The sequence below is a fragment of the Fusarium vanettenii genome, assembly GCF_000151355.1.
Source record: "Fusarium vanettenii 77-13-4 chromosome 7 genomic scaffold NECHAsca_58_chr7_9_0, whole genome shotgun sequence".
Classification (NCBI taxonomy): domain Eukaryota; kingdom Fungi; phylum Ascomycota; class Sordariomycetes; order Hypocreales; family Nectriaceae; genus Fusarium; species Fusarium vanettenii.
The window spans coordinates 133,406-158,901 of NW_003315831.1; the positions used below are offsets into that span (position 1 = coordinate 133,406).

General features: G+C 49.9%; 8 protein-coding genes across 8 annotated transcripts; 6 read left to right on the forward strand and 2 right to left on the reverse strand.

Annotated features, from left to right (window-relative positions):
- Positions 1 to 1,284: 1,284 nt before the first annotated feature.
- On the forward strand, positions 1,285 to 4,722 carry NECHADRAFT_44795 (uncharacterized protein; the record flags this gene model as incomplete). Its single annotated transcript, XM_003040733.1, has 2 exons — positions 1,285 to 2,583; positions 2,920 to 4,722. 2 exons carry the CDS (start codon positions 1,285 to 1,287, stop codon positions 4,720 to 4,722), a joined length of 3,102 nt encoding a protein of 1,033 aa, XP_003040779.1.
- A 1,044-nt stretch (positions 4,723 to 5,766) lies between these two features.
- On the forward strand, positions 5,767 to 6,456 carry NECHADRAFT_82464 (uncharacterized protein; the record flags this gene model as incomplete). The annotated part of the gene is made up of 2 exons (XM_003040734.1): positions 5,767 to 6,210; positions 6,271 to 6,456. 2 exons carry the CDS (start codon positions 5,767 to 5,769, stop codon positions 6,454 to 6,456), a joined length of 630 nt encoding a protein of 209 aa, XP_003040780.1.
- Positions 6,457 to 7,136: 680 nt separating this feature from the next.
- Positions 7,137 to 8,849, forward strand: NECHADRAFT_44854 (uncharacterized protein; the record flags this gene model as incomplete). Its single annotated transcript, XM_003040735.1, has 2 exons — positions 7,137 to 7,222; positions 7,277 to 8,849. The coding sequence occupies 2 exons, from the start codon at positions 7,137 to 7,139 to the stop codon at positions 8,847 to 8,849; spliced, it is 1,659 nt and encodes a 552-aa protein (XP_003040781.1).
- A 293-nt stretch (positions 8,850 to 9,142) lies between these two features.
- NECHADRAFT_44782 (uncharacterized protein) lies at positions 9,143 to 11,076 on the forward strand (the record flags this gene model as incomplete). Its single annotated transcript, XM_003040736.1, has 4 exons — positions 9,143 to 9,677; positions 9,728 to 9,850; positions 9,904 to 10,168; positions 10,218 to 11,076. 4 exons carry the CDS (start codon positions 9,143 to 9,145, stop codon positions 11,074 to 11,076), a joined length of 1,782 nt encoding a protein of 593 aa, XP_003040782.1.
- A 1,545-nt stretch (positions 11,077 to 12,621) lies between these two features.
- NECHADRAFT_70633 (glycoside hydrolase family 31) lies at positions 12,622 to 15,643 on the forward strand (the record flags this gene model as incomplete). Its single annotated transcript, XM_003040737.1, has 4 exons — positions 12,622 to 14,560; positions 14,616 to 14,751; positions 14,805 to 14,938; positions 14,988 to 15,643. The coding sequence occupies 4 exons, from the start codon at positions 12,622 to 12,624 to the stop codon at positions 15,641 to 15,643; spliced, it is 2,865 nt and encodes a 954-aa protein (XP_003040783.1).
- A 329-nt stretch (positions 15,644 to 15,972) lies between these two features.
- On the reverse strand, positions 15,973 to 16,998 carry NECHADRAFT_82468 (uncharacterized protein; the record flags this gene model as incomplete). Its single annotated transcript, XM_003040770.1, has 1 exon — positions 15,973 to 16,998. One exon carries the CDS (start codon positions 16,996 to 16,998, stop codon positions 15,973 to 15,975), a length of 1,026 nt encoding a protein of 341 aa, XP_003040816.1.
- A 5,396-nt stretch (positions 16,999 to 22,394) lies between these two features.
- NECHADRAFT_101073 (uncharacterized protein) lies at positions 22,395 to 23,672 on the forward strand. Its single transcript, XM_003040738.1, has 5 exons — positions 22,395 to 22,931; positions 22,980 to 23,058; positions 23,111 to 23,243; positions 23,299 to 23,386; positions 23,439 to 23,672. Exons 1-5 carry the CDS (start codon positions 22,483 to 22,485, stop codon positions 23,509 to 23,511), a joined length of 822 nt encoding a protein of 273 aa, XP_003040784.1. The 5' UTR covers positions 22,395 to 22,482; the 3' UTR covers positions 23,512 to 23,672.
- Positions 23,673 to 23,685: 13 nt separating this feature from the next.
- Positions 23,686 to 25,285, reverse strand: NECHADRAFT_44817 (uncharacterized protein; the record flags this gene model as incomplete). The annotated part of the gene is made up of 2 exons (XM_003040771.1): positions 23,686 to 24,009; positions 24,062 to 25,285. Coding segments are annotated over 2 exons (1,548 nt in total), but the record flags the coding sequence as incomplete, so codon positions are not given.
- Between the last annotated feature and the right edge of the window lie 211 nt (positions 25,286 to 25,496).

Consider the following 25,496-nt stretch of genomic DNA (forward strand, 5'->3'; position numbering starts at 1 on the left):
CAGTTCTCAGCTTCATCGGCGTCCGTATCTTGCCTTCACCTCCTCTCCACGAGAATCAAATCCGCGCCAGGTAGGTGGGTAGCGTGACCAGCGTGATCATGAGAAAGGTATTTCAGGATACAGTCATCATTGCAAAACCATTTCCTGTTGCCCGGATGCAGTTCCCACTGCGCCCAAGCACGATATTGATTTCCAATGATTGTGTAGCATTCCTGACATATAACACCGCCCCATGTTTCTCCCCAACCCCGCTCAACAGGTGGATCCATTCTGCATTTTCAATGACACAAGTATCTGACACATAATCAAAAAACACACTTAAAGACACACGGCACCATCAAACACCAATGCTGCAAAACACCGTAAACCTGAACCATATAGGTGGATCCATCGGCATTGTGTTGCGGTAACAGAGCAGAAAATTGAGTAGTTATATGGGTTCTATTCAAGAGCGCATGCTCAGTCATCACCTTTGAGTGTAATGGGAACATTGGTGGCTTACCTGTTTGTCTAAGCTCAGACGAGGTGGAGGCGAAGGCTCTTGGAAAGGTGGTGCATGGATTGCTGTGTGAGGCAAACAACAGGAGGGCAAGTCGCTGTCTTTTAAGCACACTCTTGAGGGGCGTGAATGTGCATGGAAGCTAACGGAAATTATTAGAAATGAAGCGCTCTGGGAGTTGGGCCGGATGGCTGACAGGAGGTCGCGGGCAGCGATGAGCTCAGGGGCTTGACCAAAAACGCAACCATGTGCGAACCATTTGGAGGCCTGGGTTTACTTTTTATCTTTCAATCACTGAGCGCTCGCTTCTGCGTGACATGGTCCGCTCCGCCTTGTTCGGCCTCCTGGTTCGCATTCTCCTTGGTTCAGTTTGCGATGGTTGGCGTATCGCCAGCCGGGCCAAGAGAGAATCACAATTTGTATCTTTCAAATCACAAACATGATAGCTATCGAATTTCGATTGGGCAAGAAAAATTAATCTTGCAGAAGCCACTGTGTCATTTGGCGCTGGCAGCATGGTCCGCCTCGGTTGAGCCTTTGTGGTTTTGTATTTTCAGCCACAGACCCATCCTGTGTTACCTGAACAGGCACCTGCTATGGAAAAAGCAATAGGCCACTAATAATAGAATGTCTCCGACATCTAGACAATGAGGGGCTCTCTCAAGCCGACCAGGTAGCGTGCAGGAGGCGCCGTCATTATTAGAGCCAGCTTCCCTTCCCAGCACGGTTATCAAATTTGGCACAGTTATCATTCTAAAGAGCATCATCGCAAATCAAGACTCATTATGGCCTCAATTCAACTCACGCACTTGCAAGACCTTATCGACAAATATCAGGAAACCCGGAAGAAGAATGACCTTGACGAGCTGATCGAATACACGGAAAAGGTTATTGCTTCCCTTCATGAAGACGACCCAACTCGGCCCAAGCAAGTGATTGCTCTCGCCAGTTGGACTGGACAACTATACCAGTTCGACGGAGATGTAGCACACATTGACCAATCCATCGACATAACCCGAGATGCACTTCAATCTGCTGTGCTTGACGACATCTATCGCGCCGAAGCCCAAGGCAACTTGGCGCTCCACCTCGTCGACAGGTTCGACATCACTAGACAGCAATCAGACATCGAGGAGGCTATCAAACTCACTCGCGGCACTCTCAAAGTTGTTCCAGAGGATGATCCGGATCGAGACTCCTGGCTAGGAAATCTAGGCAAACAGCTATCGAGAAAATATCTCTACACCAGCGACGTCTCGGCTCTGGAGGAAGCCATCAGCTTCAGCCGCCAGTCAGTCGATGCTGTATCAGACGGTAGTCTAAACAAAGGCCTATGGCTGAGCAACCTCGGAAACCGCCTCCATGAACGGTTCTGGCAGTACGGGGAGATCAAGGACCTTGAAGAGGCCATTGTGTGTCTGCGAAAAAGCCTTGACCTGACCCCTGAAGACCACGGAGAACGATCCATGAGGCTCGCCAATCTGGCTGGCAAATTATCAGAGCGGTTTTCTCGACTCGGGAAGCGAGAAGACTTAGACCAAGCCATTGACCTAACCCGGCAAGCCGTTGAGGGTACTGGAGAAAAGGATCCATGGCGACGAGCCTGCTATCACAATCTGGGTCTGGAGCTGTCCAAGAAGTACCGCATCACTGGAGCAACAAAAGACTTGGATGAAGCCATCGCATGCCTTCGCGAAGCCGTCAAGACTACACCAGAAGAACACGCATCCGTGAACCAATGGCTGAATCTCCTTAGCATTTTGCTTGGCCGAAGATTTCTACGCTTCGGGTCAATGGCAGACACCGAGGAGGCCGTGAACGCTGCCCGCCAGGCCGTCGAAAATACAGAAAAGGGTGATCGAGACTACCGGGTGTATCTCACAAGCCTGGGCAATCGCCTCCGCGATAAATTTACTCGCACCCATTCTCTAGAGGATCTCAACGAAGCTATTTCGGTCACCAAGCAAGCAATCGATGCCACTCCAGAGGGGCATACGGACCTACCTACCCTCTGGCACAACCTCAGTACCCAGCTTTCTGCCAGACATTCACTAGACAAGGACGATCAGGACGACCAAGATATTGTTGACGCCGTGAAGTATGCTCAAAAGGCAGTCGACGCTTGTCCTAATGACCATCCCAACCGGCCACAGTGGCTTAGCAATCTTGGATTTCAGCGATCTGTCTTGACCGAACAGTCTATGGACGATGCATATTTAAGTAAAAGCATCTCATGGCCGAAGAGAATAGCTACTCAGTTCATCATAGATCGAGGTCTTGAACAGGCCATCAAAGAGACTCGCATGGCTGTTGACGCCACGGACGCCCAAAGTCCCGAACGAGCCATGATGATGATTCACCTTGGCGACCGTCTCAACAAGCGATATACATTTCGCAAGGACCCAAAGGACTTCGAGGAGGCCTCTCGCTACTGGGCTTCGGCGATGGAGTTTGAAAACGCGCCGGTTAGGATTCGTCTCATGGCTGCAGATCGACGGTTGTCAGCCGTGAATCTCCTCGACGATTTGGAGAGGGCGTATGAGATCGCCAACGCCACTGTTGCCCTGATGCCCCGACTAGCCCCGAACTCACTGTCAAGCACGGACAAACAGCAAGTTCTTGAGCAAGTTGTTGGGCTGGCCTCCAAGGCGGCTGCCATTGCGTTGATGGCAGGTAAAGGAGCGGCCTGTGCCATCAAAATTCTGGAGACAGGGCGTGGTATCCTTGCCAGCTCTCTCCAAGATCTCCGGTCGAACCTGTCCCTTGTTGATCTTGAGCATCAACATCCCGAGCTGGCAGAATCGTACCATCGTCTTCGTGCTCTTCTTGACAAGCCGGCCCCAGACAACGAACTCGGTTCATCCCTTGGCAAGGACCAGTCCCAGAACACCGATGAACGATTTGAAGCCGTTGAACAAATGGAGACTCTACTCGACGAGATCCGTACGAAACCCGGGTTTGAGCGATTCCTGACATCTCCCTCCGAACAGGAGTTGTTGGAAGCAGCTGCGGAAGGCCCGATTGTCATCCTGAATGTCAGCTCATACCAATGTGACGCCTTGATTATCGATGGTCGCGGAATAAGAGACGTGAATCTACCCGAACTCTCCAAGGAGGTCATTGCCAATCGAGAAAAGAAACTGGAATCGTTCGAAACACTTGAGTGGCTTTGGGATGTCATCACCCGCCCAGTCCTGGAGGACCTGGGCCTTCTCACATCAGCTACCGAGACCTGGCCGCGGATTTGGTGGATTCCAACTGGACCGCTTGCCAGGTTTCCCATCCACGCTGCAGGATATCATCTGGACTCTGGTGCGAAAACGGTTCTTGACAGGGCCATCTCATCGTACTCTCTTTCTGTCAAGTCGATCATAAGCAACCGTCAGAGTCGAGAAAAGAATGCTGCAGCTCAAGTGATGTCAGGAAGCGCCCTCTTGGTCTCCATGAAGGACACGCCACGTTATGAGAGGCTGGCCAACGCGGAGAAAGAGATCAAGGAGGTGCAATCTGTGTGCGAATCAATTCCCATCAATTGTGTGAAGCTTTCACAACCACATCGAGATAAGGTGTTATCGGAGTTGCCGGGATGTGGGATATTCCACTTCGCTGGACATGCCCAAACGATGAAGGACAACCCGATGGCCAGCATCATTCTCCTCGAAGACTGGAGAGAGAAGCCCTTTACCGTGGAGTCCATCTTTGAAACGAATTTGAGCGAAAAGATGCTCTTCCTTGCATACCTCTCCGCTTGTGGTACGACCCAGAATCAACACGACAAGTCCATTGATGAAAACATTCATCTGACCAGCGCGTTTTGGCTGGCTGGCTTTCGCCACGTCATTGGGACACTCTGGGCAGTTGAAGATGCGCTCTGTGTCCGCATGGCAGGGTTGACCTACAAGTTTCTCAAGACACATGGAATGAGTGACGAGAACGTTAGTCGTGCTCTTCACTTCGCGACGAGGGAGCTTCGGGACGACGCCGTTGGAAGGAAAAAGGACGATACAAACGACCCGGGGCCAGGTCCAAGTGCACTCGAGAATGAGCGTGGCGTCGACGGCTCAGGAGAGACGCAGCCGGCAGGAGATGAAGAAAGGGGGAATAGCAGGGAAGGGGAGTTACGGGACAAGAGGAAGGCAACGTTTAAAAAGCCAGGAGGTTCCAGCACGAAGGTTAGAGCGCCGTCTGCTCATTGGGTTCCCTATGTTCATTATGGTTCGTAACTATTGCTTAACCAGTGTCCACTGGGGTTGAGAGGTTTTTAAGTGGACAGAATAGTCAGGGGGAGTATGGAGGTCCGTTGAGCGGAGTCTCCATGTAGGAGTGTCTATCAGATTGTGTGATAACGATGATGGTTCTCTTCAAAGTAACTCTCGCTATTACTGCCACAATAATCGATCCTTCAAAGACTCGTGAATACTGCTGCCCCAAAAAGAAGAGGTCCACTTCAAAGGAAGCAAAAATGGAGCCAGCAAGCTTGCTAGATGACCAAAAAACATACAACAGCGGGGATTCGCTGGTCGTCACCGACCCAACTACTAATCCGCCCCTCACCGGCTTATCTATGGGAGAGCGGACGGGATCCCGAGTTCTCCGGTGGGTATGGTCGTATGTGGAAGATTTGTTGTGGTAGCGAGCCCATGAGCTGAGCTCTGGCACTGAATCTCATCTCCCCGTCAGTTTCCCCAATACTAGACTACAACCATCTACTAACACTTGCCCGTTTATATATCGCCTTATGGAAGAGTTTCCACCTCAGTTAGGCCATATTGCTTAGCCAAATCGGTCAGTTCTGACCTTGGATGCTGGACTCGGGGGGGGGGGGGATCTTTACAATCAGCCAGAACCGTACAGAGCAGGGAACCATTTCGTGATCACTGTCTTCTCTCTTTCACTTTTCTAGTCACAGAGGCCAGATAGAAATCCCTGACCAAAAGTCAGTTGTCCATGGGCTAGAAGCGGAGCTATTTGGCATTATCGATTGCCACGCATGTTAATTCTTAGTCTGGACTGAGGGTCGCGAGGCGAGAAGCTCAATTTTACTGGCCAGGCACAATGGATCAACAGTGCATCTGAGATCCGATTGGCCAATTGTTGAGCCATGGGACCAGGGTATGGCGGATCCAGAACATCACTGAACCATGCGACATGCACGCCTGAGAGGATCTAGATAAATATGAGTCTTTCTCCGATAACCCTCGACCTAATGGTGCCTTAAAGTGTTTGAACCACAAGCAGCCAATATTTCTGATCATCCATCGATTCCAATGGCAACCAAAAAGAAAACATATCCCTCTGAACCCGTGCCAACAGATTACGTTTCCTGGTCCAGCAAAGACAAGCTCCAATGGCTAGACAGCCAGGGGTATGCCCATGATCCTACCATCAACCTTGGGGATTGCTACCGCTCCGGCGCCAAGGTGACGCAAATCTTCACGGTCATCACGAAATTACTACAACAAGTGTACGCATCATTTCGTGGAAAGACCAACCAAACTATCTGGAAGGCCTTGTCGACCTTTTTGAATGCATACAACAAGAGCATCACCCATCTCTCCAACGACGTTTACTCTAGTGTCGCCTCGCTCCTTACCACGGGCCAGTTCAACAATGAGAGCAACCTCATTGAGCCCGTCTCCATTTCTGACTTGCCAATCGAAAATGAAGACGGCACGTCCAACATGGTGACCACGATTCGTGATTTTAAAGAGGTGAGTGCTGCGCCGGCATGCTAAGCCGTGTAGGCTTCAATCACTGACATGTTGGTCTAGAAAATTTGGCCCTATTTTCTTACCGTGCTCGAATTGCTCCAGGACAAGTGGACGTGGCTCTCCAAGGTCAACCCAATCATGAACGTGTCGTACAACAATCTCATCAAGGCAATGGTTGATGCAGGAGAGACCTTCTTCCTGGAGTACCAGAAAGAGCAAGATAAATCTCCGTGGGCTAAAGGTTGAGCTTGCTTTCTCATTATCGTCGCCATTACTGCACCAGTAAACGGCACCCTATTGACTTACCCTGACAAGGAGAGCTAATTGAGGGAGGAATGAACAGTAAGGAGATCATTGGAGTCACTAGATTATCATCTTTTCACACGATTTTAACGAATGTCTGATTAAGTACCAAGATAGCATCAATTAACTGTTCCTGACACGCTCTGACAACAGTGCTTCACATAAGTAAATAAATAAGCGAGATAAAAAATTATAGCAATATCCCACATTTCTTTGACAGGGAATAGAACTAATGCCTAACAGTAACAGGAAATAGAATAATAAAGATATTCTAAGAAAAGGGCATAGTTTGGATCTGTTTTATCTGTTACATCTCATCATTCCTGTTATCACGCAGTTATGAGTTACCTAGGTACCCTAAACTTTTGGTTTGCTTTTTTCTCAACCCGCGTCGGACCTGAAACCGCTCGCTCCCACGAACCAATCCTACCCTTTCCTTTGAATCAACGCTAACCGGGGCTGAGCATATTGTGGGCCCTGCTTATTTTTATCTCGGTCTCTTGCTTCCCGCCAAGCATGTCAAGGTCCACCATAACAACGTGGAGGAGCACGCGTTTCTCGTGTTGTCTCCTCGGTCTTTCACCCTTTGGCTTCGTTCAACTTGCATTCGCTCATAGACCACAATGAATCAATCTCAGGTAAACCCAAGTAAAGGGAAGAGAACTCGGATCAATGTGAAGCAATCCAAATTTGGCTGTTTCACCTGCAAGTAAGCACATCATTCACAGCTGCGACTGAAAGCAGGCTAATAGGCTCGACATAGGAAACGGCGTGTTAAGTGCGATGAATCAAAGCCATCCTGTCTACGTTGCTTGTCATATAACCTCTCCTGCCTTGGATATCCGCGTGGAGCACCCCCTGGACCCTGGATCGACACGTCTTCATCAGCCGTTATCCGCTCCGAGAACCGCTTTACGCATCATCCGAATCATCCTTGGAATCGATACTCTCACCTTGCCTGCACCATATTTCGCCAAGGGCCCCGTCGAGCCAAGAGTGAGCTCGAAGCGGAATTATGGAGTCGCACCATACCTCAGCTGATACATTCGGTTCCATTCGTGCGAGCTGCCGCTGCTGCATTTGGTGCCTCATACGAGCAGCATACACTTAGACCCAGTCGCTCAAACTTGGGGCTGGAATCTGTTCAGTTGTACTGTCAAGCCTTGCGACTGATACAGGTTGAAGTTTCCAACCTTCGATATGGGTTTTTGCCCTCTACTGTTGCCTGTCTCCTCATGGCTTTTACCGAGGCTTTACAACAGCGTAGTGATAAAGCCTACTTGCATCTCCGAGGGGCTGCTGCGTTGATGGTTGGCCAAGGGAATGGAAGCCCAGCAGCCGTCTCCCAAGACGAGGGAATATCGACGCTATTTGAGAAGCTCGATCTTCATACTGCAACATACGTCCTCACTCGTTCCCCAGACCTACCGTCATTGTATCCGGCGATGCCACACTCGACCATAATAGCCCCTGATCGTGCACTATGCAGAATACTACATGCTTGCTATCATTTTATCTCGGCAGCGCGGCAGTACAAGTATACGCACTCGTCACTAATCCCCTCTCACATACTTATTGAGCAAGGAAGACATCTCGGGAACTTGCAACAATGGCTGTCGTGTGACCAGCTCGATCCTTCGCGTCTAGCCACTGATCCACAGAATGAACAGCTGATCATCCTTCGTGCTCAGTCTCTCGCTGGGTTGATACATTGCGCCACTGTTATTCAACCATACGAAACATGCTATGACAGCTATGATCGGGAGTTCAAGGAGATTATCAAGCTGGCGGAGGCACTTTTTGATTTGCGACCTGAGGTCATGAATTCTCCAGGATATTCTGGTGGTCTCCCGCATTTCGCCCCAGAAATGGGCATCATCCAGCCACTATTTTTGACGGCCCTGAAGTATAGGCATCCTTCCTGGCGCCGCAAAGCTCTAGAATTGCTTCAGAGAAGCGGAAGGGAAGGTCCATGGTGTGGCGCAATCGAGGCCGCGGTGCTCAAGGTCGCCATAGAGGCCGAAGAGGCAATACCTTACGACCTACAAGGCATGAATGGGCCTCATCAAAGTGTCGTCCACCAACCAAGCAGCATTCCTGAAAGCCAGAGGGTCCATCTATGTTGGATAGTTGGATATGTGGCTTGCCATCAGGATAATAGGACCGGGATGGGCGTTGGCCCAGGAACTCAGGCCAAGTTTGCAAAGGTCCAATTGTGCAAGTGTCTCAACCTGGACGGCATTCTGAATGACGAGAACAGAGGCCCTTATCCAGAGTTTTGGCAGGACCAGGCAAATTGGTATACCTGGTTAGAAACAGTCCAATTGTTCGAATAAATGACGTCTTGAGTTGCTTGGACATGGTTGATGTTGTGATTTGAGACGTCTAGGCTCAGCAAGCTAACCTGATCCTGCCTTCAAAAAATGCCCCATACTTCGCTTATCGTCCAATCCCTGGAAAGGAGCCACAGCTGATGTGGGCCATCTCGGTCTTCTCAGGGGCAGTTGAATAATCCCTGCAACCTTGGAGAATGAGATGGTCGAGTATATTTAAAGGCGACCTTCTTTCACAAGAAATATGTCGAACCCATCGAAACATCCACACTTCATCATTTGATAGTCTGCGAGCTATGCTTTCAACACGTTTTGTTCCAACTTTCCTCACTGTCTTGGCTGGCTTGTGCCTAACAGCAGACGCTCGCCAATGCCCACCTCTCGGCCCCGTCTTACCATCCCCAAAGCGGCCCAGTCAACACCCTGCGGTAAAAGCCGCCATTGAGGGTATTATCACGTCTCTCGAAGCCCAAACAGGAGGTTTCAACTACTCTGCCGTCTCCATCGGAATTCAGTCTATTCACGAGGACACGCCCCTCTTGGACTTCCACCACACTCCCTCCAGTCCAGCTTCTAAGCGTGGTGCAAAAGAAGTTGATGCCAGCACCGTGTATCGCCTTGGAAGCGTTTCAAAACTGTTTACGGTGCTGGCTGCGCTGGAACTGGCTGAGGATGGAGTGCTAAGTATGGACGACCCCGTTGGACGGTGGATTCCAGAGCTTTCAGGACGTGCTGGCGATCCTGAGTCTGAAGATGAGCTTGATCGGATCGAGTGGCAAAACGCGACTGTGGGGGATGTTGCAGCACACCTCTCAGGTATTGGAGGAGATAGTAAGTTGCCTTATGGTCATCGCCGCTTCGAATCGCCTGACAGAAACCAGTGACTAGTGATCTTGCCAGCTTTGATGCCAACTGGGAGGCTCTTGGTCTTCCAAAGGCTTCTTCCGAGACAAAGACCCGGGCATGCTCAGGCAATGGAGGGCTTCGCCCTTGTACGCGCGAAGGTACGACTACCACTCTCTCGGTACCTATCACGAAACTTGACTAACAAATAAAGACCTACTGGGGGCGTTTCAGCATAGACGCCCACCTGTGTACCCGCCAGGTCAAGTTCCTATTTATTCCAACGCTGGCACCAGCATCGTTGGCCTTGTCGTCGAGGCGGCCTCCAACAAGACTTTCGAGGAATCTCTCCGCGATTTAGTCCTGGAACCTTTAGCGCTGCGGGACACAAGCGTCGGGACTGTGCCCGAGAAGTCTGACCAACTGTTCATTCCCGCCGGAAGCACTGATTGGGATATGGATTTGGGGATCTTTGCATCGTAAGTCGTCCTTTGCCTATCATGGCTATGGCTGTTAACACAGTGCTAGTGCCGGTGGAATGAACTCCAACACCAAAGATTTGCTTTCTTTCATGACTGCTATCTTGAAAAACTCGGCCCTTTCTCCGGCTTCAACACGTCGCTGGCTCAAGCCGGCTTCTTTCCTCTCAGCCTGGAGCAGTGCTGTTGGCGCCCCTTGGGAGATCTACCGCGTCGACAACCTGACCAGCGACGGCCGGATCATTGATCTATACACCAAGGGCGGATCCCTTACCAGCTATTATTCTGCGTTGGCACTTGTGCCGGATTTGGGCTTTGTCATTTCGGTTCTCGCTGCTGGACCTGAAGTCATCGGCCTTTGGCCATCGTTGGCAAGTCTCCAGGCAATGGAGGTGCTGATCCCTGCTTTGGACATTGCAGCCAAAGATGAAGCCAAAAAGAGATTCTCGGGAACTTATACAGACAAGGAGAGTGGTTCACGACTTACTTTGTCTTTGGATGATGGCCCAGGTCTGACACTCAGCGACTGGGTTATGCGAGACTTTGAGGTGTTGCCGAACCTTGGTCGGTACAATCCCGCAACCATGAACACTACCACTGGGTCAAACTTGACAAGCATCAGGATGTTCCCGACGGGCATTGAAAACAAGCGTCGGTCAGCATGGAGAGCTACCTTCCCCGCCTTCTCGGACGAAGAAGCCAAGGTGATTGATGGGAGCACATCTATTCGGGATGCTTCGTGCGTCACCTGGCGTATGGTGGACCGGCTGATATACAATGACCTTTCGATGGATCATTTCGAGTTTCAGTTTGGAGAAGACGGGAAGACTGCGACGAGTATCAAGTGCAAGGGTTTTGATGTCGAACTGACGAGGGACTCGGAGGACTATCAAGATTACGAGATATAAGTGTCGGTGTGTTTAACTCTATAGTATCGCTTGGTAAAGAGGGTAGATGCTATCTTGTTTAAAGATGGGTTGGGCATTTCTGACCAGGCTGATTCGCCAGTGTCTAGGAGCTACCTAGAAGTAGAAGTAGCCTTTAGTGATAGGATTGGTCGAAGAATGAGAAGTTACTCCTGCTTGCACACGCCTTCCGTCATATTCCTCATGTTGATATCACAGTAAGACCTCGAACAGAGAACACCCTGGTTTCGGAATACCGAACGACGACTTGAGTCCGACCAAGTTGCTCTGTCGCTCAACAAACAGGTTCAGTCGGTGTGGCTCAGTTGGTTAGAGCGTTGGTCTCATAGCATGACTTGGCCCAAGGTCAGGGACATCCAAAGGTCGAGAGTTCGAGCCTCTCCACCGACAGTTCTTTTTGCTTTTCGGGGAAATCTTTTGGTCACTCAGAGAAAGTAGCTAATGGACTACGGGCAGCATGGAGACTATTTTTGCTCTATTGTTTTATCATTTAGAAGGCATGAATACCCCCGTTGGCAACTCAGAGGCTTGGATAGACTTGGCAGAAATGTGAAAGACAGAGGTAGCTCTGGCTGCCTGGCATTGTCACAAATCATCCAAGATCATGCTTTTACAAACTAACTATCTTCAGACTAGGCTTAGCACACACGATTCTCCTCAATGGGCCTGGCGGTCATGAAGCGAAAAGCGAGGAAAGTGGTGATTCATCAAAACACGACGTCACAAGTCCGGCGGAGCTGCTCACTAAAAAACCAAACGGGCAGCGCGCATTAAAACCCCTCGACAGAATCAACATGACCTACGGCAGTTTCCATGATTTTGCAAGGGTTCTCAAGGTTGTTCGGCGGGTCAGGGTTGTATCGCCGAGAACATGGCGTGGTCGTGTGGCCCTCGTCCATGCTGTGCTGCTGTTTCTTCAAGGAAATCATTCTCGTGCATCAGCTCGGTTGTCCAGCTCTCGTGGAGCCATTCACCGTTAAACCAATGAATGCTTGGATCGTGACAAGCCAATTTTTGCACAAAAGTCGTCGGTCCGGCCAAGCAAAGCGGAGACCCCGCATATATCCCTGCCATGGCGACGATCATGGACAAACACAGCCATTGCTAGAGGGTAAATAATTCGCTCCGCAAGCAAAACCCCAGGCTTCGGGTCTTTTCTCGGTCATAAGATTTCCTGGGGGTGGCTGGTCCCTTCCGACGATCGCGGGGGAACAATGCCACTAAGCTCACGATTGTTCAACGGTGGAAGCAGTGTCACGTCGAAACCGTTGGTCAAAGAAGATTCTGTGGGTGGGCCTTGAGCAAAGTATCCATGTGAGCTCATTACTTATCGGTCCGGGGTAAGACCGTCCGTAGGTCGAAGGCGGAGACTCCGCACTTGAGGGTCTAATATCGTGATGTCGTCAATGACCATGATACCACAATTCGGCTTCACATGGGCGGACAGGGAACTATATAAGGATTGAAGAGGTTATTCGGGGTTGTCTTGATTGTCAGCACATCCTCACCACTTCGCAAAGCTTGAGGATGCATCTCAAGAACCTTTTCGTCTCAGCAACGGCCTTTGCCGGTGCCTGCTTTGCTCAGAGCAAGGCAGGTGTCGAAGACCTCGACAAGGCCGGCAACGATCTTTTTGAAAAGGACCTCTCCAAGTGTCCCGGATACAAGGCTGTCAAGCATTGGCAGACAAAGGATGGCTTCTATGCCGACCTTGCTCTCGCTGGACCGGCTTGCAACGTCTTCGGGACTGACCTTCCCAAGCTGAAGCTTGAGGTCGAGTACCAAACCAGCGAGCGTCTACATGTCAAGATCTTGGACACCAACAACACCGTGTACCAAGTTCCAGACAGCGTGTTCCCGCGTCCTGGTTATGGGCAGTGGTGTTCTCCCAAGAACTCCAAGCTCAAGTTCGCCTTCAAGGCCGATCCTTTCTCGTTCACGGTATCCCGGTCCGACACTGGTGAAGTTCTTTTTGACACCAGCGGCAACAAGTTGGTCTTTGAGAACCAATATGTCTACCTCAAGACGAATCTTCCCCCGAGTCCCCATCTGTACGGTTTGGGCGAGCACAGCGATTCGTTCATGCTGAACACAACCAACTACACCAGGACCATCTACACCAGAGATTCCTATGGAGTTCCCCAAGGCGAGAACCTTTACGGTGCCCACCCGATCTACTTTGATCACAGAGACAAGGGCACCCATGGCGTCTTCTTGCTCAACTCCAACGGCATGGATATCTTTATCGACAAGAAAGCCGGCAAGCAATTCCTTGAGTACAACATCATCGGCGGTGTTCTCGACTTTTACTTCATTGCCGGTCCTTCTCCAAAGGAAGTAGCGAGGCAGTACGCAGAGATCACTCAACTCCCGCTCATGACACCGTACTGGGGACTCGGATTCCACCAATGTCGATACGGCTACAGGGATGTTTACGAAGTTGCTGCCGTCGTTGCCAACTATTCTTCACAAAACATTCCCCTCGAAACAATGTGGACTGATATCGACTATATGGACCGTCGACGCATCTTTACCATTGACCCAGAGAGATTCCCGGCTCATCTGTACAAGGATCTTGTCGACACAATCCACGCAAGAGACCAGCACTATATCGTCATGGTTGATCCTGCTGTCTACTACAAGGAGTCCAACCCTGCACTTGATGCAGGTCTTGAGTACGATACCTTTATCAAGGAGCCCAACGGCTCTGACTATAAGGGTGTTGTCTGGGCTGGGCCGAGTTACTTCCCCGATTGGTTCCACCCTGACTCTCAGAAGTACTGGACTGAGCAGTTTGCCGAGTTCTTTGACGGAACCAATGGTCCGGATATTGATGCTCTGTGGATCGACATGAACGAACCTGCAAACTTCTATAACAGACCTTATCCAGGCAACAACACGACTCCTGAGAAGTTTGCCGAGGTTGATGGCGACCCTCCCAAGCCCCCTCCTGTTCGAGATGGTCCCGATGCGCCTATCCCTGGGTTCCCGGATAGTCTTCAGCCCAACTTTGCTTCTGGCAACAAGAGGGAAGTTGCCTCTGTCGAGCACACCAGCCTCCGCCCTCGCTCCAACCGTAACCACGGTGCCGGCAACTGGCGTTCTTCCAGCCACCAATGGGGCCAAAACCGTCCCGGCCGTCCAGGTTCCAATTGGCAGCACGGCAAGCGCACAGGTTCAGGCTGCGGCCCCGACGAGTGCAAGGGTCTTCCCAACCGCGAGCTCATCAGGCCACCCTACATGATCCAGAACGGTGCTGGACCTACTCTTGCTGACAGCACGACTGATACGGATCTTGTCCAGAGCGGTGGTTACGTTCAGTACGATACTCACAACCTTTATGGAGCCATGATGTCGACCCATTCGCACAATGCTATGCGGGCTAGACGTCCTGATAAGCGTGCTCTTGTCATTACACGAAGCACTTTTGCCGGATCTGGCAAGGACGTGTCGCATTGGCTTGGAGGTGAGGCAGTTCTTTGTAATTTACACGAAACCATGCTAATGCGGCTGATTCACAGACAACATTTCCGGCTGGCTCTGGTACCGTCACTCCATCAGCCAGATCCTCCAGTTTGCATCTCTCTACCAGGTTCCCGTCGTTGGACCAGATGTCTGTGGCTTTGGTGGCAACGTCACTGAAACTCTTTGTGCTCGGTAAGCAGTCCCTACTTGAATAGCAAATGCAGCCACTAACATCTGATCGACAGATGGGCCGCTCTTGGTTCCTTTTACACTTTCTTCCGCAACCACAACGAGATTTCGGCCAACTCGCAAGAGTTCTACCGCTGGCCCAAGGTGGCAGAAGCAGCCCGCAAGGGAATTGCCATCAGATACCAACTCCGTAAGTAATCAACTCTATTTCAACCAGAACATTACTAACATGAGCCAAGTCGACTACATCTACACCGCCATCTACAAGCAAAATCAGACCGGCACCCCAACCTTGAACCCTCTCTTCTTCAACTACCCCAACGATCGTAACACGTATCCCATCGATCTGCAATTCTTCTACGGTGATGGCATCCTTGTCAGCCCTGTTACCGAGGAGAACAGCACCAGTGTCAACTTCTACCTCCCAGACGACATCTTTTACGAATGGGGTACCGGAAAGCCCGTCCGCGGACGCGGCGAATATGTCGATGCCGAGGTTGATGTCACCGATATCACCATTCACTACAAGGGTGGTATTATCTACCCCCAGCGAGTAGAGAGCGCCAACACCACCACCGCCCTCCGAAAGAAGGGTTTCAACATTGTGATCGCTCCCGGCCTTGATGGCTCTGCCAAGGGATCACTGTACCTTGATGACGGCGAGTCACTCATCCAGGACGCAGTTTCCGAGATTGACTTCAAGTATGCCAAGGGCAAGTTCAGCATGACCGGGTCGTTTGGCTACGATGTTGGTGTGAATATTGAGACAATCACTATTCTTGGAGTGAACCGCAAGCCTTATGGAGGTGATGCGGAATATGACAGCAAGAATAAGAAGCTGGTCTTGCACGTGGATGTGCCTCTGACGGGTAAATATGAGAAGAAGATTTTGTAAATAAGGGCACACAGTTTTCATCCTCTTGGAGGGTAATGAGCGTCAAGTTCTAAAAAGAAATAGCCATATATTCAAATTGTTAAAATGCATCTATTAAAGCAAAGTCATATTTTTTGTTACGTCTTTGCTTATTGTGATATGCAAACACAGAATCCTTTAGGATAGGCAATTCACGTTAATAATGCTCTGCGATTGATGCATCAGATTAAAACACAATGCATAAGATTAAAAATGAAATTAAAAATAGTTTTTCTTATTCTTAGGTAAATACTCAAGGTTCCCACTCATAGACAAACGAAAGCCTCGTAGTGCTTCTATGCATCTCACTCCTACTCCCAAGGGTCAACAACCAGCTTCTCGCTGCTGACTCCCTTAATCAGGATATCCAACGCATTGTCCAATCCACCAAGTCCACCGGCGATCTTCCTCGCGGGGACAGAAATCAGGCTGTCCTTTGCAAGGGCTTGAGGGAAATAGGTAGCAAAGGTCCACTTGAGCAACTCGGCATGCTCTTCCTTGGCTAGCAGCAGAGACCAGCCCTCAAAGACGCGCGAGACACCATCAGGGAGGGTCTCTGGGGCAAATGGGGGCTGAAGGGCGTAGACATTACCGCCTCCTTGGGCAGCGACAACGTCCGCCAGGAGCTTGACGGTCTGTGCAGTCGAAATGGTGTCAACGACGACGTCGTAAGGACCCGCGGCAATGAGAGCCTTGACCGTGGCCTCTGGGTCCTGGGTGTGGTCGATGACTTTAGAGGCACCAAGACGGGAGACGAAAGCCTCGTGGCGGGGTGAGGTTGTTGTGACGACGTCGTATCCAGCTTGCTTGAGGTACTGGACCGAAAGACTGCCGATACTGGAAGTTCCTCCGTAGATCAGGATCTTCTTGCCTTGAGGCTTTGGTGCAGCGGTGGGGTCTGGTCTGACCAACTTCAAAGTGGCTTGGAACAGCGCAGGAACAGTAGCCAGGTTACCCACCAGGCGAACGGCAGTATCCAAGGATGCGTCGCTTGGAAGCTTGGTGGTAGTGACAGCGCTAGCGATAACAGATCTCTGAAAAGCGCTGTTCTTGTTCTCGACGGCCCCAGCAGTCTTGGCCGCGACGACCTTGTCACCGACAGCAAAGCCAGTGACTTCAGGGCCGACAGCGGTGACAGTTCCAGCGAAGGAACTACCAAGAATAGCTGGGTAGGGAATTGGAAGCATTGCGACTCTAGCTATCTTGGCATCGATAGGCTGAATTGCAATGGCTTCGTTCTTGATGAGGAGTTCGCCATGTCCAGGCTGAGGGGTTTCAACCTCCTTGACCTCGAAGGGGGCCTTGGGGGCAGGTTGGACGGCGGCGAGATGAGGCATGATTTTTAGGTGGAATGTGTAGATGTAAAGGGTGAGTGTTGGTGAAAGCTGTGTTGTGTTGTGTTGCTTGTAAGTGTTGTTTGAACTGATGATGAAGTGAAAATAATTGCAGACGACCAACTGACTTATATATTCTTTCCTTGCGTAGCTGACGTGATCAGATCATCTCTGTCTAAATGTTGAATTGCAGCTTCATAATCACATCAGAATCACAAGAGAGACCATTTCCATCCAGCTTACCAAGAACGCCATAGTCGCAACTGGATGGTGATAACAAAGAGACGGATAAATATTGGCGATGCGGGCCCCTGATTGGCGCCTCGGGGTCTTGGCATTCACCGAGACAGGGGGGTCAGCCCTACACCTGCAGGCTGCAGTCAGCAAGGCAGTCGTATCGTTTTCCGAGTTCATATCTCGTCCAATGACGTATCAATGTCGAGGTTCATGCATTCAGTTGGCCTCATTACGTGGAAACATGTCAGTCACTGAATGTCTACGTCTCTGCGTTCGGAAGGTCACCCTCTGGCCCCGAGGATGCATCAAGATTATTAAACAGTCAAGGAGAGACATTCTACCCCGATTGTGCTTTTTGGGGCCAAATTAAAGTGCCGAATGATATTAGTCTGCACGAAAATGGAACAGAGAAGACATTTCTCGAAGCGCGAATAGAAGAGGGACTTGTGTTGTGGTTAGAATGAACGGTTGAGTTGGGGGTCAAGAACATGGTCCAACCAACCTCAATCAAGCGAAGCATCACATTCTCACGATTCTCTCAAAGGTCCCATGCATAGCTGTGGCTCATCCGCGTAACGACTTGGCCCCCAAACCTTGGAACTTTTGCGGAAGCACTAGGTACATGGGGAGAGACTAAACATACCCGCAATCATCATCTAAATGCAACCAGAAAGACGCAACAAAAATAGTAGATTAGTAATCTAAGTTTTCTCCTATGTTATCACATCTCTTCTATAGATCTTACTTCTTTGGATACTGCCTCGTCCTGCAATGAAAGAAATTAACAATAATTCGAGCTGCATCGATACCTTAGCCACAACACGACAGGCCCTACCATCGCAGACCTTATCCCAGGTTCTGAGACCTATAAGTCTCGACTATACGATCCACAGTAGAGTCTCAAGTATCCAACTGCATTTAATATAATAGCAGTTCGTGGTAAACCTGTTGTACCGTTGGCATAAGCCGCCCGATCAAGTTGAACTCGGTCAGTTGAACATCTATTTCAAAGGACCAGTCAATAGAGGGCAAAAGCTGCGCCGCGAAAGATTAAAAAATTCTGAAAAGAAGAGGAAAGAAAGATGGTGGGAAATTTATCAATGCCATTATGTGCATTATCCTTGGAAGTGACGTGTAGAGCGATGTCGATATAGACTTCCACAAAGGGGGGAAGCGAGGTAAGTGTGTTCTATAGTATATGAGGAACTTCACTTGGAAGTTCCACCACCATTCTCATTGAATAGGACTAAATCATTTGATTTCAGGATATCAGGAGACGGCTGTGGTCGAATTGATGTCACATTTCCATCAATAGCCACTGTATGGGAGTTGGGGACGAGTAGCCCGTTATACTCCTATAGATGCCTTCTGTCGTCACGATTGAGCTTCCTATTGGGCCTCGATGGCCATCCAGCGTGCGTTCACTCGTCCGAGCAACTCGACTTCCAGAAACCAACTAAGTCGAATGGCTTGTTTAGTGTCTTTAGTTGAGAACAGAGCTGCCATCCTCATCACCAACAAGTTACAGCACATAGTATTAATATCACCTCCCAAAGAACCATTCATGCTCGCCTGGAACGCTTAAAAGGCTTCTAGGTCGCGTTTTGGGGGAGAAATCGCCAAAGATCATATCCAGTTCTCGGATGTGTTGGTCTAGGACCGTGTAGTGTGAGTTGATTAAGGATATAAACGTGGCCGCCATGAAGGAGAGTTGGCCACTTCCGGATGCGCTTATGATAAACATAGATTACCGAAACGTTTGGAGTTGGGTCCTGGGCAGGTTTTATGTGGGAAATGACGGTTCACATAACGTTTTTTACGCGTGGTAAATGGGTAAACGGTCTCGAAACTGAAACGCGTATTAAAAGGCGCGTCTGATAAGGGCCAAGAGACTCTTATCGCGATAAGGAATGAACGTCGAATTTGATGCTTGGCTCTTCCTCCATCTCGGCCGAAGCCGCGATCCTGAAACAGGTCTCTGTCGCGTCCTTCGCGCTAATCAAGTCAGGTCGCGTGCTGGTCTCCACCATTAACAGAGAAACAGCCGCGAGAGAGGCTATCACCGGCTTTCTTGACTTCACGCTGAAGACGGGCCCGAGCCTGTTTCCACAAAGACTGGGCTAATTATCATGGCTTCCGGAGTTTTTGTCACGACATTAGAGATTAGCTGACAGCTTCGGTTAGAAGATCGCATCCATATCCGGGCATGGAGGCTAGAGAAAAACTCTGATTATGGGGTTCTTCATCGCTACGGAGATTGCTGAGTGGGCCAGAGTTGTGTTTTGGGGCCAATGGCATGGGTGTTGTACCCTTGGATTCATCACAGGTTTGGAAAGTTAATTGCTGCTAGGTACTCCGTAGTACGCTGGTGAATGACGATTTTTAGAGCCAGTCGAGTCTTTTGTTGAGCCAGATGAGCGGCAACTGGATGGGAAAATTGGTGGTTCATGGATGCAAACCAAGTCTCAACAGCACCAAAATAATAAGGTGTCCTATGTTGCCATCATCAGCAGGAAACATCTGTAAATTCTTGAATGCATCATGACTATAGGGTAAGGCGCCTGAAAGACTCGATGCCGGAAAGTGGGCGGTGGGTGGTCCCGTCACTTGAGGCCTTTCGGGCCGGTCCAAAATTCGGGGGCTGGAGGCGAAATGAGGCCGAAAACTTTTAGGCGGTGAGAAGTGGCAGTCCAGTCCACTCATCCTCTATAAAACTTCGTCTCTCCTCCCAGCTTTTGGACTTTTTCTTCTTTTCTTCTTCATGTCGACAATACTTCAGAGAATCATTTCTATAGTATTCGACCTTCTCTTGGTTCTCCAAAAGAGCCACAGATCCCACCCTGGTTGATGAATGTATATCCTCAACACCCTAGAGTGAATACCTTGGTCCTCTCGATCTCTCCGCAAGGAGGGCGGTAGTTGTCTTGAACAGCTGCTGTATAGAGAGTGTTTTCTCTTGATGATCTCGACCCTGACTGTGGTCTTGCCTTCGGGCGCGCGGTTGGGGTGGGTGTTGATGGACGTCTGACAGGCGTATCTTTTGTTCTTTTCGTTGCTACCTGGGGCTTGCCCTAGAAGTGAGGAAGAGATGTGATCACTCGTTCCTTTAGTCACATTGTTCTGTAATGTGTAATGCTGTTCAGATACAGCAGCACTGGATTGTGTCAAGAATTCTCAAGCTAGACCTCAATATGCAGTCTGTTTCCACTCATCACTTCATACCGTGATGGATCACGTGTGCACGTTTCGTACCAACTTGGCTTGCGTAGATGTCTCTGGGTGGAAGTAGTCCAATGTTAGCTTTCACTTTCCGTAGAACAATCGTTCAAGGTACTCTTCTTCCCAGCCGTTAGATGAGACACGTTGTAAAAACCGGGCGTATCGCAAAGCATGCTTGCCATGTACGATACCTTTTCCCTGACACAAGCGCCCCAAGCCATCCGTCAATGGCTACATCGTGGAGCAATTTTTGTTCAGCCCTTACTTAGCATTCATATTTGGACAAATTCTCATGATTCTAGTTATCGAGATGATACTGCTCCTGACTGAGCCTCTGGCTCAGCCTGAGGCATTCTGCATCGCATGAGGAATGAAGCATGTCCAACATGAGACACGACATGTGTAGAGCCATCGTTACTTGGCCAATAGCATGGCACGACCTTCATCATTGCCTTGAATGAAAGGATAGTTAGCCAGAGCCTGCTAGTGACCAGGCACAAACACGTCCAATAATCGGCCCAGCCAGCCAAGGAGCGCCAGGAAAATAAACTTTCGCCAAACTTCACAGCCCGCAGTGATAAGCAATTGTGTCAGCTTGGGAAATGATATCTTTCTTGGCTTGTGGGGAAGTGACGGAGAAGGAACAGGATCCATGCTTGTAGGGACTGCCGGACCAAGAGGAAGCCGTGTTTCCGCATCCTCTTGGAAGGATGGCAACCCTCGTCTTTATGTAGCAAGAGGCATGAGCCGCATGGCGGGTATCAGATTTGACTTGATGTCGTACGAAACATGTTCAAAGAGGTCAACGATTTGCCTGCAATTTCCATTTAGGCGCTGGGTTAGGCTTAAACCGCGTAAATGGTTCCAATGGAGCCCGGGGAATTTGGCTCCCATCTCCACAGCGCGCTTCATCTTGTGTGGCACAGTCAATGGCTCCGATCTTTGTCCGCTCAACAAGGTACTTTTGTTTCTATTGGTGTTGCATCCGGACAAATCGAGGGCGGCTTCCGTCACGCGACCCCTATTACTTGTGGCTCAAAGCCAGCCCTGTGAGCTGACGCCCCATACTGTAAGACTGTAAGCTGAATGATACTCGTGCTGTGTGCATACAGCTGGCTAGAAACGGTCAGCTACGCGAAAGCTCTGCTAATAGACCTATTCATCTCGATGAAACCTTGGATTGTCGCCCTTGTTCCAAGAATGAGCAAAGTGAAAAATGACAGTGGCAGTGAGTCCAAGCCCCGATGGGCATCGGACGTTTCCTTATGGTGGAGTTATCAGCATCACCTTGAAGGCTAGGTTCAAATTCGCCTAAGTCTCGTTCCTGGCCCTATCAGGCTTTCTGCCAAGCCAGGAGATTCCTATTAAACGCCCTCTTGGCTGAGGCAGTGCCAAGATTCATGGTCCAGCTTTTGCGGAGACGTTTGTCGATACGAATGTCCGATTATGGGGCAGGGGCAGGGACGCGCACCCATTCAGAGCTCACGGAGGACTCTGCAAGCGGCAAACACCGTCTTGGCAACCCGGCCGCTGGGGTCTCTTCATACTCTGAGAGCCTTCTAGGGCATCTAGCAAGCAGTGGCCAGTTTCTCCAGACGCATAGAACTCTAATTTCGGAAAGAGACCTCTAACGTTGCAGCTCTTATTTCTGACGAGCTTGGATCTGCCCATGCTCGGTGTTTAGAGTCCTTGTCACACGCAGATCTATCTACTTTGAACCATTTACTCGATCGATCCTCCACATTTTTGGGCAAAATGTTCAACAAGGAAGGTATGCAATCCTTCACGGTCTCATGAAGTTTGATCCTTTGATGGAGCTGATTATCCTTCATCAACAAGTTCGAGATTACAACACCTGGAGGACAGAGGTAAGACATATCGTGTATATATAGAGGTCTAGCATCATTGTAGAATAGTTTCTTCACCACCAGCTCATCCAGCAACTTACACCAACTTACTTCACTCTTTTGTCTTCTACACCACATTCTTTTACTTCTTTTCGTCAATCTCTCTGATACCATACTCATCACAATGAAGTTCATCAACATTCTCGCCCTCTCCCTTCCGGCCGTTTCGGCTTTCCCCCAGGCTCTCCCGCCTGCTGGCAAGGGGATCCAGATCCGCGACGAAGATAGACTCCGCCAGCTTGAGGAGTCTCACGCTGAGACTCTTCAGCTTCTGAATGGCGGTATCGAAGCCCGTGACAACGACCTTTCCAAGCGCCAGGCTGCTGTCGCTGCCAAGGCTGTCCGCGGCCTTGCTGGTCTCTTCCTGGTTCCCCTCTCCAAGATGGAGAACAAGATCATCAGCGGAATCGCCGACAAGACCCTTGATGCTCTTGGTGATGATAGCCAGGACATCATCTGGCACAACCACGGCCGCTGCCGCACCTACTTTGATACCCAGGGTGGTGGCAACTGCGAGACCCGCACCTATGACCGCGGCTCTAAGGACAGAACCGCCACTCACAATGACGACAAGTGAGGATTTTCTTCGAGGGAAGTAAAATAATGCTAACAGTAGTATAGCTGCTCTTGGATTGACCCCCCTAACAACACCCCTCCCGTTGTCTACTACGAGGGTGACCAGGGTATTGGAACTTACAGCGTGAGTATATATGCCCTGCCAAGAGATGAACTGTACTAACCTTGGAGTGTAGATCCAATACACTGCCACCAAGGAGCACGCCTGGGGTGGTATCCCCAACACCAAGACCTGTGAGGTCCAGGGACTTTGCAACCCCCAATATGTCTTCTACCGCGACGGCTACAACATTGTTCTCAACACCTGGGGTAAGAGACGAAGTCCCATATAGCTTGAAGTTTTTACTAATGTGAACGACTGCAGAATCCCAGGGCGAGATCTCTTACTGCCAGTACTCTGCCGGTGAGAACTGCCGCGGCCTCTGCTCTTCTGGTGTCAAGGATCAGTTCTCGTTCGTCCCCTACTACCAATCGTGTTGTGGTTTATACTAACAGTCTAATTAGTTCTGGTGGCGCACGATGGGGAGGTGACTGCGCTATCCCCTGTGCTGACGAGGCTGGTCTTCCTGATTTCTAGATTGATCTCAGGGTTGGGATAGTTTGGGCTTGAGTCGAATCTATTCGGCTGCGCTTAAGCTGAGTCGGTCTTGTGCTTCATAGCCGATTGTATATTATTGCAGGTTGCATAGCCTTGTAGTTCATATTATTCGGTTTGCAGTAATTAATATTTTCTCCCAATCTCTGTGCTAGCTTATTTATTTCCCTCTGGAATACTAGTAACTTTCTCCTCCACAATGTCAGACCCATGTTGATGTTCAAGATCTGATTCAATCATATTCAACCCATTCAGAACCTCGTCCCTCCGAGTCAAGGTTGACTTTGCCGGGAATGCTTTCATAAGTGTAAAGTATGAGATTAGGGCAGTAAAGAAGCCAAAAAGCCAGCTGATACTATACAAATGCCTCAAACCTATGCCGATGTGGACGGTTGAAGGGCTTACCGCCCTAGCGAGGCCAGGCACAAGAGGCCCGACAATACCGAAAACTATGATAAATGCTCTCCAGTTCGTACCGAACTATAGATATGGTCAGAATCTAACAGGATGTTGATAGATGGATGAGTAGTACCTTGTTATATCGATATCTGCCCTTGGGATCGTAGAGGCTAGCAATATCTAATGACCGGCGTCGTATGATCCAGTAGTCGGCAATCATGATTCCTGCGAATGGACCGAGTATGATAGCATAACCAGACATGAAGCTGAGTAGACTGCCTGCCGCAGAATTGATCTTCCAAGGCACCAGGCCCCAAGCTCCGACAATGGCAGCAAAGATGACGCCCCGACGAATGTTGAACCATCTTGGGAAAAGTGTGCTGATGTCATTGGCAAAGCTAATGGAGTTGGCTGAGATATTGCAGCAAATCTGTGCGAGAAGCCAGATAGTGGAGGCTAAAAAGGCTGCAAATCGTCCACCAGGGGTGGTCCCCCAAGACGTGACAATTTGGAGAGGATCCCAAACGTATTCGCCATAGATGTGGATTGAGGCTCCTGTGCAAATAATGCCAAACAAAGACGTGAGGACCTTGAAAAATGGGATCAAGGGCAGTTGATACCACTGCGCTGTGCGGTTTTTGCTGAACCTCGAAAAGTCGGGGATGTTGACCGCGATAGTGGAGTATCCCCCGGTAACAGAAGTCATGGTAGCCAGCCAAAGCCAGACTCTATCAGTGCCATGCACTGTAGGCTGGACCTGAAAGATGTCTGAACGGCCACCCGCCCGAAGACATGTCCACACAGTCATGCATATGACCATGGGAGGAACTAATGTTGCCTTTGCGAAGAAGAGCCACTGAAGCCGATCGGTGGGTATAAGAAGCAGTGGGAATTGGATCAAGTTGTACACAAGATACGCTACCATGGTTTGTGTTGTGATTCCGGCCGACTCAGGGAGGTGGTTCGGCAGGTGACTGAAACTAGGCCAGATGGATGTGATGACAGCCGCCATGGCCGAGGCACCGCCAAAACCTTGGATGCTGAACCAGAACAAGGCCAGGACGCAGCGTGTTACTACAGCAAAGTAAGAGAACCAGTACCCGAAGCTGGCACGAATGGCAACGGGGAAAGCGATATGGTGGTCAGAACCGATGCAGCCGTTGAGTACAGTTGGTACAGAATTGCAGAAGCCGGCCACCATTGCAATGAGAATGGCGTCAGTAGTACCGAGGCCATTCAAGATAGTGCTCGATGCGATCTGCCACCCGACTATGGTAAAGAGGTCACTGAACCAATAACCAGCAAACGACCAAGCTGTCCACGTGCGTCTTTCCTCTGGGACTGGGTCGAGGTCTATCAGATGATGCGGTTAGCTCAGTCACTGTTCTCGATACTATGATAATACTCACCTGCATTGGTCCAAACGTATTCCGGAGCCAAGCTGCTGCTCTGCTTCGGCAGCGACCACGAGCTGGCTGAAGTGAGCCTCAACTTGGTTTTTTCTGCGCTGGAAACAACGTGGCTCTTAAAACGATCCATTGTAACGATGCGAAACGAAACGGAACGAT

Coding starts and splice junctions, on each gene's coding strand:
- NECHADRAFT_101073 (XM_003040738.1), top strand. CDS start 22,483: ATGAAGTTCATCAACATTCTCGCCCTCTCCCTTCCGGCCGTTTCGGCT. Junction 22,932..22,979: donor GCCACTCACAATGACGACAA/GTGAGGATTTTC, acceptor ACAGTAGTATAG/CTGCTCTTGGATTGACCCCC. Junction 23,387..23,438: donor GGTGTCAAGGATCAGTTCTC/GTTCGTCCCCTA, acceptor CAGTCTAATTAG/TTCTGGTGGCGCACGATGGG.